General features: G+C 39.8%; 1 protein-coding gene across 1 annotated transcript in view; it reads right to left on the bottom strand.

Moving 5' to 3' along the window:
* The window catches only part of RASEF (RAS and EF-hand domain containing), a 37,843-nt gene that overhangs the window by 16,613 nt on the left and 1,009 nt on the right, over positions 1-20,221 (bottom strand). The window contains exons 2-10 of the mRNA XM_021714954.1: positions 18,544-18,639; positions 15,905-15,982; positions 12,367-12,482; positions 10,361-10,429; positions 8,648-8,732; positions 7,614-7,702; positions 1,382-1,616; positions 947-1,084; positions 681-828 (exon numbers count right to left, since the gene is read on the bottom strand). Of these exons, the coding sequence (XP_021570629.1) occupies positions 681-828; positions 947-1,084; positions 1,382-1,616; positions 7,614-7,702; positions 8,648-8,732; positions 10,361-10,429; positions 12,367-12,482; positions 15,905-15,982; positions 18,544-18,639 (1,054 nt within the window). The remainder of the gene's footprint in view (positions 1-680; positions 829-946; positions 1,085-1,381; positions 1,617-7,613; positions 7,703-8,647; positions 8,733-10,360; positions 10,430-12,366; positions 12,483-15,904; positions 15,983-18,543; positions 18,640-20,221) is intronic.

The following is a 20,221-nucleotide window of genomic DNA, read 5'->3' as shown; positions in this document are numbered from 1 at the left end:
TGCTGGGCTCCGGCGATCCTTCCACCTCAACCTTCCAAGTAGCTGGAATCACAGGCATGCGCTACCACACCCAGCTGATTTTTTTGATTTATTGTGGAGATGAGGTCTCGCCAACTTGCTCAGGCGGGTCTCAAACCCGCGGGCTCGGGCAATCCACTCACCTCAGCCTCCCAAGGCACGGGATTACAGGCTGAGCCACCGAGCCCGGCCCAACCTCACATTTTTTATCATTTCCCTCTACCAGGATATAACTTCCTTGCTGGCTGGGACTTAGCCGGCTTTCCTCCTTGTGTATTCTTAGCGCTCACAATGGTATCTGGCTCTGAGTAGGACTCAGAAAATACGTGCCAAATAAACGAATCAGACATCTCAAGCTCTAAACCTGGCTCAATTCATCTGACTGGCTAAGCAGATACCTCTGTCCTTTGTCTTCCTTTCCTAAAAGTGGCCTTAGCCGAAACAGACGACTATTACATAGACAAGGACACACACACACGCACACAGACACATACATACACACACACACACACACACACACACACACACACACACCCCTATATGCATGTACATACACACAGAAAGAAAGAGGAAGAGAGATCTGTGTAGAGAATACCTAAGGAAGAGAAAATTCGAGATAAGAAAGGTCACATTCTCACCATCAACTAGAATAGGAGACATACCCAGGGTAGCACTTGTATTTCCTCGAAATTCATTCTTGCAAAGTCTCATGAGGAAACTAGACTTCCCCACTGCAGCATCCCCGGCGAGCACAATCTTGTAGGCCTTCTGTGAGCTGGGAGATTTGTGGTCATCACCTATCAGGTCTGTCTGAAGGGGAAAAAGACACAGTGAGTTATAAAGGCAGTGCCAGTTTCCTTCCTACTAAGTAACATGGCACAGAAAAGTAGCAGTGTTCACGAATAGGAGTGTCTCAGAAACTACCTACCTGGGGGGAAAGTGCCGAGATGGGCTTTCTTGGTGAACTAACAGTGCTCCCTTCGCTAACAGACCCTTGGGGCTTCCAGTCTAAGATGGAAGCCACATCTTCAGAACCGTACGTCTCTTCATCCCTTATGTCAGGAACCTATTTTTTAAAAAAAGTCAGTAGTTAGAAAACAAAGTCTCTCATTAACAAATATATCACAGATTAAAGAGAAGAGAAAAATGCAGCTCAATCTGCTATCAGTGCTATTATAAAATAAAATGGCCCTGATTGGAAGTCTATGAGAATTTCTTCCTAACTTGGTAGAGAAAACAGTATTTTACTGACTATCCTTCATATTTATGACCTTTAAGCCAGATTCCCGTAACAGATAGAAGGCAAATATGGTGACCGCTTTCAAAGATAAAGCCTAGGAGAACAGTGGTTTCTGGGGCTTACATCTGTGTCAGAAGTATCACCTCCAAAGCTCTCCTGCACCCCGTGGGACCTCTGAGACCCCCTCTGGTGCTTGTAGTCCACCTCTGAGTCATACTCATTGGAATCTCTCAAGGTAGACAAGCCACTGTCGAAGCAGCTCTCGGGCAGGCTGTCAACTTCACAGTTCATCCTCTGCATAGGATCACAGAGGGCCAAGGAGTCACAGTCCTCATCCATGTAGGAAGAGCGGGATGATCTGGTAATAAAGAAGAAGACCAAGTTACCTGAGAGCTGGTAATACAGGAGAATGCACAGGCAATAAGCCACATGCTGTTAGATGGAATCAAGGAGACTGACATTCTCGCTTTTGCCAGGAGCAGTGATATGTAGTTCATGATTAAGCATCCTGGGAAATAAAATGTTCAAAGCAGTATCAGTTCATTCTATGCAACAGTTAATTAAGGTAAAGACCCTCAAATCAAACATTTAACGAATGAAGTCATTTTTTAAATGTCCTTATTTCACGATACAAGAGGAATTAGAGTGCTCAAGATGTAAATGTAATCTCAAGTTGTGTTAATAAGAATGTGAGCCTTTTTACTCTAATTTTTTTTTTTTTTTTTTTTGAGTTGGAGTCTCACTCGGTCGCCCAGACTGGAGTGCAGTGGCCGCTCCCGGCCACCGCAGCCGCGACCTGCTGGGCTCCGGCTATCCTTCCGCCTCAGCCTTCCGAGTAGCCGGAATTACAGGCATGCGCTACCATGCCCGACTGATTTTTTTTGATTCATCGTAGAGATGAGGTCTCAATGCCCAGGCGGGTCTCGAATCCGCAGGCGCAGGCAATCCACTCACCTCAGCCTCCCAAAGGCGCGGGATTCCAGGCTGAGCCACCGAGCCCGGCTACTCTAATTTGGTCAAATCATATTCTGATCATTGTGTTTATATCTAAATAACAGCTCTACTTAAAAGAGATGCTGAGAACCCAGGTGAAAAAGGCAGCCACAGTATTGTGAAACTCAAAACCCTCAGATATGAGAAATGTTCAGTGTATTCAAATCTTAATGGTTTCTCTCTTCAAATACTTAAAGAGTTGACACATGAAGAAGACTACATCCTCTCAGGTTGCATAAGACAAAACAAGATGAACTTTTCATGGAGTCATATTTCTAATCAACATGGTAAAAAAGGGGGGGGGCAGTTAGAAATGTGTAGTACCAGAAAGTGTGGTTTGACATATGAGATGAGTTTTCTGTCACTAAGTATGGACCCATAGTCTGCAAATACCTCTACAGAAGTTTCATAGGAAGGTGCCTCAGATAAGGTTAGAACTCCTGACTTTTGTGGATCATTCCATTTGTGACACTCAAGATTTTACAAATAAGGGAGAAGTTAACATCAAATAGGAGAATCAAAAGAAACCGTATACTTTCCTATTTACTTTTGATTTTCCATTTGGTTTTCATAAGAATCTAAGTTTATGTTGAAATATCAACAATGGATATGACTTACTTAGCATCCACTACCCATTGGCCACCATCCCAGTCACTTTGCTTACATGGATCATTGGAAAGGGAGAAAGAGCAAAAGACAGAGGTCTTCGTATAAGAGAAATAAGAGATGGATATACTTAGAAGAGAGAGGGTCATTTTAATATAAGTAAGCATAAGCCGTGTAATCTGAGAAGCCAAAAATATTTTTGTGTCTTTAGCAAATGCTTAAAATTAACTAAAAAGATAATTTAACTACCTTAATTCTCTTTTAATATGTTGCTCAATTATAAAGTCTTTATTCTGAGATAGGAATTTCATACTATATTTTCATACTAGCTAGGTGTGGGTGTCTAAATATGTTTTTCATTATTTATAGAACTTTCCTTCTAAACTGATTTTAGGTCAATATGTAAGGTACATAAGAAAACCCCTATGCTTATAATATACTACAAACTAATTTGGCTCCATATCTTCATTATTGGTTCGAATATTTTAAAACCTATTTCTATTTTTTTATAAGGAGCAAAGAAATAGTGAAATCCTGAATTGAGGAATCATCTCCATGAATATCTAGAATTTAAATTAAAAATATAGGTACAGATCAAACTTTCTCAAATTCAATGAAATGTGTATCCTTTTCAAAGTAAACCATTCTTACCAACCCTCAGAATATTTTCATTGTAATGAATTATGTAAAAATATAAAACAAGTCATATTTTTGGTTAGTGTTCTTGCAAAAAACCACAAAGTCAAAACCAATTATAAATTAAAATCAAATAAAGCCACAAAAACTATACAATTAAATGGATAACATGCTTTTATTAAGTTTTTATATTAGCATCGAAAATAAAATAAAATGTTAACTTCTTTTTTTTTGAGTTGCAGTCTCACTCCGTTGCTGAGATTGGAGTGCAGTGGCACGCATACTCCAGCCACTGCAGTGTAGACTGGCTAGGCTCAGGTGATCCGGCCACCTCAGCCTTTCAAGTAGTCAGAATTACAGGTGTGTGCTACCACGCCTGGCTAATTTTTTGATTTATTGTAGGGATGAGGTCTCACCAAGTTGCCCAGGCTGTTCTAACTTCTTATATCAAATAAATCACCCTCCCAGAAAAGAACATCAGTCTAGGCCAGGGTGGCCCTCTGGCTACAGTCAGGGAGATGAGCACTTGAGTGCCATGTTCCTATCACTTGAAGGTACAGGGGACGTGATGACTGTGTCCCTTAGAACCTTCTGTTGAGGAGCTCTTAACCTAGTACTTATGAGCCTTATTCACGGTTCTAATCTTTCCAAAATGAATTATGGTGAAGTTTCTTAGATACTTTTTAGCTATATACCTTTTCCCCCACTTGCTTAGTGTTGATTTTAAATATTCAGTAGGCTAGGTGCGGTGGATCATGCTTGTAATCCCAGTACTTTGGGAGGCCAAGGTGAGAGGATTGCCTGAGCCCACGGGTTTGAAACCAGCTTGGGCAACCTGGCAAGACCTCATCTCTACAATAAATCAAAAAATTAGCCGGGTATGGTGGCATGTGCCTGTAGTTTCAGCTACTTGGTAGGCTGAGGTGGAAGGATCACCTGAGCCCAGCAGGTCAAGGCTGTGGTGGCCCTGAGCATGCCACTGCACTCTAACCTGGCTGACAGAATGAGACTCCAACTCAAATAAATAAATAATTCAATAAAAATGACATCCTACCTACACTTTTAAAAATCTACATTCTCAATAGCAGAATAGTCAGCTGCCCATAAACAATAAGGCATTGAATTTTTTATTTAGCAAATCGGTGTACAATAAAACATCTTATAACTGGAAAGAATTTTCTGAGAAGTAATCACCAATAAGATAAGCCTTCCTCAGAGAACCAAATAAAAAGCACAATCCCATTCACAATAGTCACACACACAAAAAATGAAAAACCTCGGCATCTTCCTAACCAGAGAAGTGAAAGACCTTTACAATGAAAACTACAAAACACTGCTCAAATAAATCTAAGACGACACAAACAAATGGAAAAATATTCCATGCTCATGGATAGGAAGACTCAACATAGTTAAGATGTCCATCCTACCCAAGGCTATCTACAGATTCATCACAATACTCATTAAATTTCAACATCATTTTTCTCAGACCTGGAAATGGCAATTCAGAAATTCATATGGAAACATAAATGACCATTAATAGCCAAAACAATCCTTAGCAAAATAAATAAAGCAGGAAGTATCACACTTCCAGATTTTAAACTTTACTATAAGGCTACAATAATCAAAACAGCCTGGTATTGGTACAAAAACAGGTATATGGACCAATGGAACAGGATAGAGATTCTGGAAGCAAAACCTCAATTTCTCAACCAGTTTGTCTTCAACAAAGCCTCCACCACGGGGGAGAGGAGAACCTAGTCAGTAAATGGTGCTGGGAAAACTGGCTGACCACATACAGAAGATTGAAGCAGGACCTCTAGCTATCACCATACACAAAAATCAACTCTAAATGGATCAAAAACCTAAACATAAAACCTCAAACTATAAGAATCTTAGAAAATGTAGAAGATACCCTCACAGACATCGGAGCAGGCAACTCATTCCTGATCAAAACCCAGATGTCCATACCATAAGAGACAAGATAGACAAGCGGGACTTCATCAAGCTAACAAGCTTCTGCAAAGCAAAAGAAACCATCACGAGAGCAAGGAGACAGCCCACAAAATGGGAAAAAATATTTCCCAACTGGGTATCTGACAGAAGCCTAACATCCAGGGTCTACAAGGAACTCAAACGTGCTGAAAGGAAAAAAACAAACAGCCCCATTAAAAAGTGGGCAAGAAGCTGGGCTCGATGGCTCAGCCTGTAATCCCGTGCCTTTCGGAGGCTGAGGTGAGCGAATTGCCTGAGCCCGCGGGTTCGAGACCCGCCTGGGCAGCAAGACCTCATCTCTACAATAAATCAAAAAATCAGCCGGGCATGGTAGCACATGCCTGTAATTCCGGCTACTCGGAAGGCTGAGGCGGAAGGATCGCCGGAGCCCAGCAGGTCGAGTCTGCGGTGGCCGGGAGCGGCCACTGCACTCCAGTCTGGGCGACAGAGTGAGACTCCAACTCAAAAAAAAAAAAAAAAAAAGTTTAAAAAGTGGGCAAGAGACATGAATAGACACTTCTCAAAAGAAGATATGCGGGCAGCCAACAGACACATGAAAAAGTGCTCAGCCTCACTCACGATCAGAGAAATGCAAATCAAAACCACACTGAGATACCACCTAACCCCAGTAAGAATGGCCATCATTAATAAAACAAACAACAACAGATGCTGGTGAGGATGCGGAGAAAAGGGAATGCTTCTGCACTGCTGGTGGGAATGCAAACTGGTTCAACTTCTATGGAAAATAGTGTGGCGATTTCTAAAAGAACTAGAAAATTGACCTTCCATATGACCCAACAATTCCCCTATTGGGAATATACCCAGAGGAACTCAAATCGTTCTACAAAAAAGATAGCTGTGCACTGTAGCACTATTCACAATAGCAAAAACATGGAACCAATTGTACTGCCCATCAAAACTGGACTAGATTAAAAAATGTGGTACATATACACAATGGGACATTATGCAGCCATAAAGGACAAACATATGGACTCTGCAGCAACTTGGATGGATTTTGAGTCTATAATGCTCAGTGATCTATCACAGAAACAAAGAACAGAGTACCACATGTTCTCACTCATAAGCAGACCCTGAACATTTACCATAATACTATAAGAAAGGGATTGGCAGTAGTGGCATACTGCCAGGGGAGGGTGGGGGGGACACAATATCAATAAAGGTACCTGATCTCAAACCAGGAGAAGTGGGGACCAAAGGGAGGCCCAAACTTTACCTGTACCATGTATATGTACTTGTATATGTAATCCTGAATTGTACTCCGTGTCTTTAAATATATATATATTTTAAAGTAGGCCTTCCTGTATGGCAACTTGATCATTTGCTATCACCAAGATATTAGGTACATTATTCTTTTTACCAAAAGTGCCCAAACAAAGAAAGGGATGAACGTGAAATGGAGAAATGTCACACAGGAATGGAGGACTGGAAGCCTTGTTTATGCCTTCACTTCCATTTTCCAATTTTGACATATTACAAAAATAATTGTTAACTAGCAACACTAGACATAAGTATATGTACACACATGTAATCTTTGTCTATTACTAGGTCTCAAGTAATAACAGTCCCAATATTTCAGTTCATTTGATTAATAATAGTGCTAAATTCTAACTTTTGTTAACCCTCTGTTACTCCTCAATACAGTCGCTTATAAACATCTAGCCATATTTCTATTTGTTTTGAAATGTTCCTTTTCCTACAACATAGCTCACATAATATTATGCTGAGTCATCAAACGTTTGCAGAGTATGCCAACGGTTTTAACAGTGTACACCATAGATACTGCAACATTATATACCATATTTCCACTGGTTTCCCTGAACCATCTCTTATGAGCCCCGTTCTAAGAAACAAGCCATGATTAGAGATGAGGTCATGGTGAGTATAGGTAAAACAAAGTCATAACGTCTTAATGGAATAATTCTGCCCTCTCCAAAAACACTTTTACTTTTTATATGATTCATGTTTCAGAACTTTTAAGTAAAATTGTAGAAAGTAGAAATGAGTGACCAAAATATATTCTGTCACTTTAATCCACTTCTAAGAAAATTTACTGCACTTTTAACTTTGATTTAGAACTCAAGCAAAAAGCAAGTAGGTGTTAACATACCTATCATAGCCCAGAGGTTGAGGAGAATGACCAGTGAATTTGGGATTGCTTCTAGAAATTGAATTCCCTGGTGATACATTATTTATGCGCTGTAATATACAAGCAGTTATTTGTTAGTTCATGTAAACATTCTACACATATACCCATACACATCTATTCTTTTAACTGTAGCACCCTATTTAACTTTTAATGTAACTAAAAATTTAGTACACTACATAGCAAATGTGGGCATGAAATCAAGAGAAAAACTGCAATAAAAATAACTTGCTATAGTACTTTCTCTTCTTCATCACATATTAAGTCCAAATCCTACTGCACATTCCATAAAGGAGTACTCTGAATCCCCAGATTTGCCAGGACCATGCAATACCAACTTCCTTATCTCTTCTTGAACCATAATTTGGCTTAGTAATGGACTCGTCCATATCCAGATCTAGCACTGGAATCTTACAGTTGGAGCCAACCTCCAAAAGTGGGTAAGAAGCTTTATGATAAATGCAATCTGGGAGCAGTCCTCAAAATTCCAAATGGGCTTAGCTTGTTTCCACAGGAGGGTTTGAAATCCAAGACCCTCATTGTGCTAATTACACTAGCATAAAGTATACACACATAACTAAACTCACTCCTCAGCCACAAGTACTCTCTGCCTTCTCTCAACTGGGCAGTATTTTATTTTTACCCGTGGGATTTTCTACTTTTTCTTATATTATGCTATCTATCTGTGCATATCTTAGCTTCATACTACATTATAAACTCTTCCAGGCCAAAGATCACATCTTACATACCTTTCTCTAGTTCCCTAGGACATCTAACTAAAGAATTGGTTGACATCAAGACATTCATTTCTGCAGAGGGATAGTATATATTTTTTTAATTTGAAAAAATGTTGCCTCCTCTTATTTTATGGAAAGAGCTTCTCATTATTATGAAGACCTACATGAAGTTCTTCTCTAAGAAATTACATGATTTTCAAAGCTTTTAAAATACTCTACCACTAGAAAGAATGAAATATATTAGAATATTATGTGGCATACCAAGGATCGGTTGAGCTTGCTATAACTATTTTCGAGGGCACTCCTCAGGCCATCATTACTGTCATGCAGTTTCCGGTTAGCTGTTCTGCAGAGTAAATAAACAAACAGATAAAGAGATGGACAATAAAAGTATTAGTGGGGGTCAATGTTACCACTCTCCCATTCAGGCTGTAATTATTCAGAATGTGAAATACCTTATCACCATCTACAACATTCCACCACTTCCCTTCCAACCTCATAGACTGAGATCATTATTCATTACTCAAAGTACCACACCTTCATTGATTTGTTATCTCTCTTTAAAGGCCTCAGGGCCTTCTAGGGATGAATTATCTATGCTGTGAGACTCAGTCTTCCCTCAGGTAGCTCCACTGTGTGAACAGGTTTAATGCAGGTCTTGGTTCCCTAAATGCCTGAACTGGCTGGCCAGTTCCCACAGTCCAGCAGCCAGGCATGGAGGCAACATGTTATATGAGGCTTCTTGTTCCTGCTGCTCCTGCATTCTACTCGTGGCCTGGTGCCATCCTACCAGGCACTGCCAGGCCCAGTAAACACTGGGTTAGCGACCTCAGTCAGGTCTGGGTTCAAATTCCAACTCTTATTTCCGTGTGACTTAACAGAAGTCATTTAAGCTTTCGGAGCCTCAGTGCCCCCTTGAAGAAAATGAGGATGATTTCAAAAGCCCTACTTCACACTGTAGCTAATCTTCCTCTCCTTAAGGTCAGTTCACCCTTTCTGTCTCAGCACACTCCTCACTTCCTCCAGGACACTTTCTTGACCTCATTGGATAGGGCAAAGTTCCCACTAGGAGACTGGTACCTTTTCTTTGCCACACTGCTCTCATTTGACATTTTATATGTATTTCTATAATTATTGGCCAGCTTCTGTCTTCTTCCCCTAGACTAGCTCCACAAAGAGATTTTTTTTCCTACTTGCCTCTCTATCCTCGGCTCCTGGCATACCTGACCCATAAAAGTTGCCACCTAAGAATCTGTTGAATGAATGAATGAACGAACTTAAAGGATGATTGTAATAAATGAACTCCATAATTGACATAGATGAGACTTAAAAAGCGTTCAAAAATGGTGGAAAAAAACCAAAACAAAACTGATCACGCCTGACCTGACTTCAGATGGGAGAACTGAAGCCAGAGGCAAACACTGCATAGGTAGAAAAGAGAAGAAAGAAGAGGAAGTCTTGTGGGAAAGGTCCGCAGAGGATGCAACTTAGTTGTGAAGCTGACAGGGCAGACATTATATTTCCACTTGCAGCGAGAAAAGCAATCTAGGAAAAAAAAAAAAAAGATCTCTAGGCAAGCACAATAAACTGAGAAAGAATGGGTGTGTAGCAGAGTCCTGCAGCCCTTACCAGTGTGAGAAGCTTGACAAATTTTTTGTCCAGAGCTCAGAGCAAACCGAGCGGTCAGGGGTCTTCTTCACAGAGGCATAACAAAGACACGCTGGACATATCTCTTGACTTGCAAGGGCTTTTAGAGAATTATATTCTATTCCCCACATTTGAATAATTTATTTAGGATTAGAAGCATCAGAAAGCCAAGCGGATATGCTGAGAGCACTGCCGTGAGAAGAAACATACACGGACCTGTGAAGCTGGTCTTTAGAATACGGCACCTCGTATTAGATATGGCATGTGTTTTATTAACAAAAAATAAGTAAAATGCAAATGTAATGAGCATTTGATTTGAGAACTTACTGGAGTATTTCAATTTGCCTCTCAAGACTATTTCGATCTTCTGTGTATTCTCGGATTATTTCCAGATCCCTGAAAAATTATATTTTATGTTTGAATAAGAATTAGGTGTCAAGTCCTGCGTTGCCTACACTCACCCTCCCAGACCCTCTCCTCTGGCACCTTTTTCAAAAGCGAGTGTCCTTGGTTATGGTTTTTTCTCTTTCTCATGCTCCTGCTCTGTGCCTCTGTGGCCTCAGCAGCCTCCTCTCCTTCCAGCAGACTCCATTAACAACACATCCACACCCCGTGATTCCTTGTACAAGGCTCTGTCCCATCTGACACCATAAACCTAGAACTTCTCCTCCTCAACCACAATGTGGTACCCACCAGCTCTTCCCTCCCCTCCCCTGCTGACCTGGTTCTATCCTCCTTGGGGACTAAACCACAGAGATACCTACAGACTGGGCTTGGTGGGGTCACTAGCAACTCATCTCTCCTTTGCTTTAGGAAGCCCTGGCCAGCTCCTCAAACTTGCTCTCAAAATACTGGCACCCGCTTCTAGCTCCTGATCCCCCTTGGCACACCAACCCCAATCACTAGCTTCCAAAAGCTCTCAGGCTATCAAGTTGTATCCACAATAACCTGCCCACTTACACAATAACCTATCCACAAAGCTATATGTTTCCCCATTGTCTACAGGGATTTAAGCTTCTTGGCCAAAAATTCTGAGCCCCTATAATATAGCCTTAAACTAGCTTGTAAACTTTTTCATGTTTTCTTTTTTTCCCTAATTTTTCCTTTTCCCTTCACAGTATCTCTTTCTGTCTAGTGGTCTGACTTCCTTTCCCCAAGCCAGATCCTTCCTTATTTTCCTGCCCTTGCTTTGGTTATTGTGTAATCTGGAACATCTCGGAGACTCTCTTTTCCTATCTGTAAAACGGAGATGATGAAAGTCCCTCCCGCGTAGGATGTTCTGTGGACTGGATGAGTTGATATTAGCACATACTAGAATAGTGCTGGCAGGTGGCAGTGCCACCAGCTCTGAGTTGTTGATGTCACCGTCCCTGCTGTCCCTTTCCCCTTTGCCAGCACAAGCCTGCCCGTCCACCTAAGCTTGCCGGAAGTATCTCCTCTTGAACCCAGCTCTTTACTTCTTCTGAACTAAAGTAAGATGCTTTTTGTTACCACACAGCAATGAACCCAAACCATGACTCTGCTGGTAGAACTGTTCCTGCCACTGCTTAGCTCCTATGTGGTTTAACTCAGTAAACATTTTGCTTTTTTTTTTTTCCAACTAAGTTTGAAGTTCTCCAAGAGCAGAGGGCACACCCTTTCTTTTTTATATACTGTACAAGCTAAATCCCTTACCTAGCTCGGGGACTAGACAAAGACTGCATAGTAAGTATTTAACACATGCCTCACTGTTTTCCATTACAAGAGTTTCATTCTGATTAAAGTTTGCAAACAAACAAAAAAACAAATAATTTTCTCAAGCACACTTGTCCTAGAAGGTACACAATATATACACACACCTATGCATTTTATATTTACATTTCCCTATACAAATATCCATATGTGGATCCCTCATATACAAATGCATGCCTGTGAGTATATGTATTAGGTCTTATGTTTGGCGTCATACTGCAAAACTAAGGCTTAGAAAAAAGTAGACCAGGAGGTCTACTTTTCCCTTTCTTGTGTTCTATGGCTAGGATTCCTACATACAAAGTACTTTAATAAGCATTGACTCTCAATACTTTAGGTATATTCTTATCCCAGTTAATGCAAACATTTAAGCCCTGTACTAGCCGAAGCAGCCAATAATTACACAAATTAATCTATTTACTGAAAAATATTAAAAACATACACAAAAAAACTAGGAAATCTGACACCAAGTAAAATCATCAGAAAGGAAAAAAACATACTACCAAAGTTAATAACTTACTCTTTATTATTACATAGCTGCTGGATGGTCATCTACATAAACATTCTACTCAAAGGAAAAAATAAAATGCAAAGTTTCATACCTTTCAGAATTCAGACTCTGGTCAGCATAATCACTTTTCAAAGCATCTAATTCACTCTGTAGAAAGGCTATGTTTGTCTGTGCTTCTAAAAGATCTTTCTTAACTTTCTGATTTTCCTGATAAAAGGAATAGTGCAGGTCATTAGATTCAGAGTTTCTTCTGCCTGTAAGCAATGAGTGGAGTATGTGTAACCCTCCCACATGCCTTTCTCACCCTTCCACGAGTCAAAGAACTAATTGCCAGTTCAAGGTAATTTGAAAATATTTCAAATGATTAAAGTGTCAAAAATCTAGATCCACAAAGTTGTTCTTTTTTTTAATATTTGACTTTTGGTATCAAACTATAACAGTCAAGAGTTCAGCGTGATGTACTTTAACATGTTATTGGCAAATTAACTGACACCACCAAACGTTTGAACACCTGCTTTACTGATTAAGCACTATAAAACTACTGATAAGCATTCTGCAGAATTAATAGTACCTATTAACAAGTACACTGGCTACTTTTTATAAATCCTATCACTTAAACTTTTATGTTTTGGACTTAAAAATAAAACGGTGTGATTAGGAAATTTATTTTTCTTAAAAAAAAAAACAAAAAAAACTGGAGGCTCCCATTCAAGATGGTTAACTGAGTACTTGAATTTGTCTTTTTTCATTCTGAAACCCCATTAAGAGGAAATAGCAAAGGAAATGAACCGATAACAGTTACTAGACTGGAAGAGGGGCCTGTGATCATTTAAGTGACATAAATACTTTTCTGGAAAAATGGAAACTGGATGAAAATGTGCTGTCAAAGGAACAGAGTGGAGGGTAGGGGAGAGAATCTAGGAGAAGTGTGTTAAAGGTTCTGATGTAGAACCCAGAAGGAGACAAGTGGTCAGGCCAAACCCCAGAAAAAAGGAACAAGATGTGGAGCCGGAAATAGAGATTAAAATAGTATATGAAGGGATCCCTCCACAAGTCCCTTCCCTCTCTTACCCTCACAAAGAATAGCAGACAGCATTCAACCTCACTAATCATCAGGGAGATGCAAATCAAAACCACACTGAGATACCACCTAACTCCAGTCAGAATGGCAATTATCAATAACTCAAAAAATAACAGTTGCTGGAGAGGGTGTGGCAAAAAGGGAACACTTCTACACTGTTGGTGGGAGTGCAAACTAGTGCAACCTCTGTGGAAAACAGTATGACGATTCCTAAAAACTCTAAATATTGACCTCCCATATGACCCCGCAATCCCCCTACTGGGAATATATCCTGAAGAACTTAAATCACTCTATAAAAAAGATACCTGCACACGTATATTTATCGCAGCATTGTTCACAATAGGAAGAACCCGGAAGCAACCATGCTGTCCATCAAAAGAGGACTGGATGAAAAAAATGTGGTGCATATACACGATGGAATACTACACAGCCATAAAAATGAACAAAATCATGAATTTCACAGCAACCTGGATGGAACTAGAGTCTATAATACTGAGCGACCTCTCACAGAAACAAAGATCTGAGTATCATATGTTCTCACTCATACAGTAGACCTTGAACATCCAATGTAAATTAGAAAATGACTGACAGTGGTGGGAAACTATGGGGAGGGAGGGGAAGGGAGATGGGATTAATAGTAGTCAATACCTGTCTGGGGACGCGGAGACACCTCTTATCAACAAGGGTGCCTGAACGAAGCATATTTGTATACCTAATCCTTAACGGTACCCCACAATATCATAATAAAAATTATTGATTAAAAAAATGTTTAAAAGAAAAAAAAAATAGCAGACAGCCAGAGGACACTTTAAAGACAACAAGACCGAGACTGTCTTTTCAAAGCTGAGTGATTCCACATACTCAGTGATCTATCACAGCAGCAAAGACATGAGTACCACATGTTCACACTCATAAGCAGACCCTAAACAATTATGATAATACTTAAGTAATTAATATCCTAATTAATTATCATAATAAGAAAGGGATTGGCAGTTGTGGCAAACCTCCAGGGAGGGGGTCAGGGCACACTTCATCAATAAAGGTACCTGATTTCAAACCAGGTGAGCTGGGGACCAAAGTGAGGCCCAAACTTGACCTGTACAATGACCATTTGTATACCTAACCCTGAATTGTATCCATCTTTAAAATAAAAAAGTTTAAAAAATAAAAACTGAGTTATTCCTATAAGGAAAGCTAGTGATTTCCTGTGTATGTCTCTGTCCCACTCATTGTAATGATTAGGGTCCCTTAGTCCAACAGTCATCTTCACACACAGAGCTCCCAGGAAGACAAAGTAGCACTGAACTCCTGAAGTGACCAAGAGAATCCTTCATTTTAAAATACGAACAAATCTCCAAGGATTTCCAGGTATTTGAAAAAGGGGAGGAGCACCTAGAAAGGCAAAAAAAAAAAAAAAAAAATTTCCAGAGGATTCCCAGAAAAGTCTATTCATTTAGACAAGCAATAAAGTTTGAAAGGAATGGAGGCCTACTCAAATATTCAAAAACTGAGAAAATGTATCTCCCACATTCTTTTTCTGAAGAAGTTCCTTGAGGACGTACTACAGCAAAATGAAGATAACTCCAAAGAGGAAAACTAATATGCAAAATGCTGCAATTCAGTGAAGGACCTAATTTTAAAATATTCCAAAATGGCATATGGATAGCAAGTATAAAAAACAATCAATCAGTCTAATTGCTTTTGAATTGGAGCCCAAATTCAAAAAGGTGAAAAATTAAGCAATTCTATGCATTGGGAAGAATAAATAAGATATCAGTAATATTATAAAGATGGTAATATTTCTTTTTACAACAAGAAACCAAACTCTCAACCAGAAAATCCAAGAAAAGCAGGCAGCTCTACAAGAAAGTAATGATCGAAACATAAAGCCAACTAAGATGTACAATTTGGGAATGGTGGTGCATAAAGGGAATTTTTTTGAAGCTGGGAATCTTCTATTTTCAGTGAAGCAGAGACAATGACTAGAGAGAAAAAAAATGTAACGCTTGCTCATTTCTTGGCTCTGCAGTGGAAATATTTAGAATTATAATAAACAAACTGTTCTTTATTTGCTTTCAAATTTGGGGGTTAACCTAAAATCAAAATAAAGAAAACACAATAAGAGAACACACATAAATATGATTAATTTTATCAAGAGAAAAAATAAAGACATGGTCAGTGGAAGATGGAAAAGATTCAGAAAGAAAACTTGGAAGAAAATCAAGGCATTAATATCCTCATCACAAAGCCAGGGATACATCCCAGAGTTGAAGCTGGAAGAACACAGGGTAAATTATTTTATATAAGGTCTTCAGGTGATAGCTTTACTACTTTGAATAAAAAATAAATCAAATCTTTCACAATAAGTGGCATATCATTGAGGGGAAAAGTCCTGCATAAAAATCACAATGGCTCAAAGGTATTTCAGGTAATTCCAACTATAGTATTAATGGATTTTTAAGCTGCTATTCCTTGAACACTAAAATGACAGTATGATTATGTAGTTTAACAGGGAGTGCATTTCTGTAAGTGAAAAGATAATTCTTACCATTGATAAATCATAAATTTGTTTTTTCAATGCAGCTACATCTTCCTTTTGACTTATGTGTTTTGATTGTTCTTCGAGCTGAAAGAGCAAATAAAAGTTGTGTGCTTCCATACTCACATTAAACTGCTTTGGTTAACTTTAGAATTATCCTTAAATATACACACGAATTCTAGAAGTCATCAGCTTTCCACATTATACAAACTTATAAATCATTAAACTGTATAAAATTCCCAAAATATTTGAAAATTCGTTCTAAATAATTTAAACATTTGAAAGAGGTTTTGTTGTTAGATTCCTTTTCTTGGAAAAAATTGAAAAGCCCTTTTTGGAAACCATTCAATTATTAAACAACCTAATTATTGCTTTTTTCAGTTATGTTGCATATGAGTCTGGACCTTTAGATTTTTAAATTTTATTTTAATACTTTCTATCCTGTATTATAATTCTTAAGAAATGTCTTACCTTCCCTCCTAAAACGTAAGATTTTTTTTTTAAGGGCAAAGTTAGTGTCAGATTCTCCTATGTTTTCTTTACAGTGAGTTCAAGAAATGCTTATTAAATAACTAAAATCAATAAAATCTATTGCGTAGATACATACGTAAGCTTTGCTTGGTGGTTGAATCATTACTATTAACTACCACATTAAATTAGTTCAAGAGCATCTATAATGTGAAGAACAACAACGTCTTTCCTGCAGATAGCTTACATCTCCTAGGAACTGGGGATTTGTGGGTGTCCATTAACAGAGTGTTTATACATTGATCAAAACGGATCCCACATATCACCCTCTAAATACTCTGCCTCTGGGACTTCCTCATCTTGCCAGACGAAGATCAAGTGAAGATTTTTACACAACTGTCATGATGTCACATGGCTGACCGTGACTGAGAGGAGCCACTGGTTTTGAGATGCATTCTGACTCAGAGAAGAAAAATTGTGGGGGAAGGAATGAGTTTCTCAGAATCAGTGACATAAATTAATGGCAACTGTAATATAGGTGCATGTTTTTCTATAGCTCTTTACAACCCTGAAGATAAATTTCTCACTGTTTTGCATAACAATCACATCAGGCAGGTAGGAAGTCTGGCATATCTGAGAAAACACAAACTGTGCAGCAAGACGAATCCATCAGTTGTTAGCTGTGTGACCTTGAACAAGACATTTAACCTCTCTGGAACTCAGTCCTCACCTGTAAAAGTAGAATAATTATACTTTTCTCAGAGAATGTCTGAGAATTCAATTTTTTTAATTATGAAAAAGAGCTTAATAAACTGTAAAGTCAATAAAGTATCAGTTATTATGATTAGGCAGGACAGTTCATTATTAATCCCATTTTACAGATGAGAAACTAAGGACCAGAAAGATGAAGCAAACTGTCCCAGGTGTTACAGGGAGAAGCAGGTAGAGTGCAACAAGGACTCAGGTGTCCTCACTCCTAACTTATGGACTCTCTTACTGCCATTTGGTCTTCACCATATACTCCATCAGGGAAAGAAACTCCACCTCTTCTTGCAGACATTCTTTAAGTCTAAAGATTTGGAAAGTCACAGTGACTGGGAGATTAACAGGAGATTGGTCCCTTCAATTATGTCATACAAGCATAGTATGTATGGTCTAATAACTTTTGAAAATCAGATATAAGGTTGAAATTGATGACCATTTTCTCAGAAGGCTATCAGGGAGAATACTTCATCCCAGAGGTTTAAATTACAACAATCTACAAAATACAGTAGGTTGTCATTTAATCGCATTGCCACTTTCAGGGATGATTACTTTTAATTATTCGTTTTCATTTTAGCTAAGGTATGTCCATTCGTTATGGGAAAAATCCTCATGCAAGGAGTGAGTCTGATATTGTGCCACAGCCGGCTTGTCTCAGCAGGTGAGAATCTATTTTAAGCATCCCTTCCCAACTCTGAATTTAGTGATATAACTTGATATCTTAAAATCATAATGATGGGAATATTTATACCATGGAAATCGGCAAATACTACGAATCCTTCCCTTCCCCTTCTCCCCGCTCCAGAGTCACCTGTTAAACATCAGCCACACATCACTGAGTGAAAGGGACTCTGCTCATTAGAAACCGAGTAGAGCAAAAGCCAAAACATAATCACATCAAAGAGAAGAAAAAAATCACACCTTTGCTCATACTTTGACAAATTCTTTCTTGCCTCTTGCTGATAAGGCACCCCCTAAATCTGGAACTTTATACGTGGAAGAGTAATATTCACTTCAGTTAGTAAATATTCACCACATACCAGCCACACACCTTGTATAATCCAGGGATAGGGACATAGGGATGCGTGACCAAGAAGGGAGGTCACGGAGCACACAGTCCACTGAACACCAGAGACTGGAGGAAAATTAGTGGGTGAAGACCAAGGAAAGCAAACCAAGTTTTGATGAACAACTGTTCAAGGGATCAGATATATTTATTAGATCTGTGTAAAAGACAGGTGGCCCCTAGAAACAGGAGAGGAACTCAGGAGCCCTTAAAAAGTCTTTCAAGAAGTCATTTAACTGTGAAATCCAATTTTATCAATGCAATACAATTCCACATGTTTTTTAGTTGTTAACAGCTTAGACACAGTGAGACACCGAGGCTGTTCCCAAAAGTCTAACTGCCACATACCTACCTTTCTGAGTTTTTTAATGGTCACTTGCAGATCTCCCACTTCGGTTTCATATTGACGTCTGAGGTCACTGAGAGCTTCCTCAGCTTTGCGTTTTTCCTAAAACAGACAGAGACAGAGAGATATTTTGCTCATTTGCATAGGTTCCGACTCTTAAAATAAACCACCCTCAAAAACCACACAGGTGAAAAACACCTTGTGTCAAACTAAGGCTGACACAACATTCCCCTACACAGGGAGGGTAAGAAAAGATGGCAGAAGGAAAACAAACGACGTAAGATGTAGAGTAGTTCCAGAATTGAAACCCATGAAAGTGAAACAACCCCACAACCTACATACACACTCACTTGGGAGTGACCTTAAAACCGTTACTCTCTTTGTGATAGATGTTGCAGCACATCAACTAGTTAATTAACTATAATTGCTATAATTAAAATATAGGGCACAGTGAAGGGCTCTGGGGCTTGCCTGAATCCTATTATGTCATCAGGGCTCAGGAAGGCATCCTTGGTGCACCCATTTTCCTACAGTATGTGCCTTAATTGCATCCAAAGTGCATTACTGCAAATTTCAACACAAAGTGCTTCCCCTGCATGCTGGTCCTTCGCAAAGGTATCCCTTTATGTTCACCTGGAGCAGAGAATGGCAAGCAGGTGCCCCAGGAGGTCAGGGGATTGCCATTCAGAAGCTTCCCTGGGCTGAAACATCACCAAATTCCCTTTTCTCTTGGTAAATTATATGATTTTATAACCTATGTTCAGTATTCAAATAGTTTTATATTGATAGTTAGTGAAAGTCAGTGTACAGATACTCACTGTCAGCCTACCATATGGTTCTAGGCCCTGGGGACACGGGGACAGAGCCAGGGACAATGCACACTGATGCTCACAGCATTCCAGTGGGGAAGACAGGAAACAAAGAGGATTCCAGGAAGTGAATTAAAGAAGTAAACACAAGGAGATGTGAGGGGCAGCCAGTGTGATGGATGTAAGGAAGGGTCTCTACAGAGGTAGCATGTTCCCATATCTGATACCTGCCAGTTTTTAAGGGTCATACTGTCCACTTACTGGCTGTGGAGTCTGAGAAAGTTGCTTAACTTCTTTGAGCCTCCACTTTTTTCTTATTAGATTTTTAGGCGTTAAATTAAATAATCCATGTAAATTAAATAACCCAGATAAATGAATTAGTCCATACAAGTTAAAATATCCAAGTAAATTAAATACTCCATGAAAATTAAATAGGTGGGGGGCAAGATGGTGACGGCATAGGTGAACTTGTGAGATTCTCTGAACGTGAGTTCCCAAAAAGGCTATCACTTCGCTACCCCCAGCCCCCAGCCCACCACCAACCGCGCTGGGGGCAGGCCCGGGAACTTCAGTCCCACGCAAGGCCAGATATTGCGCCCCCGCCCCACTGCTGCCGTTCTACTCGTGTGTGGAAGTCTCCGGTCCCAGCCCCCTCCAGATCCCTCCCCGGCTGCATTGTCTCCAGCCCGGGCACCCGGCATCAAGCCGCCGGTCACACAGGGAGGCTGTGGGCACCCGCCCCTCAGAGACGCTGGTTCCATTTCTGGCTGAAGTCCTCTGTTGGGTCCCAGTGCCACTCTCGCTGTCTAGAGCCTGCCCTTTGGAACTTTGGAGCTCTGGAACTCCGGGTCCACCCTGGCTGAGGCACTCAGCGT

This window comes from Carlito syrichta, unplaced genomic scaffold (assembly GCF_000164805.1).
Source record: "Carlito syrichta isolate Samal-C Ts95f unplaced genomic scaffold, Tarsius_syrichta-2.0.1 Scaffold306050, whole genome shotgun sequence".
Lineage (NCBI taxonomy): Eukaryota > Metazoa > Chordata > Mammalia > Primates > Tarsiidae > Carlito > Carlito syrichta.
Note: the sequence above shows the minus strand (reverse complement) of the source record. Positions and strands in the feature narration are given on the sequence as shown.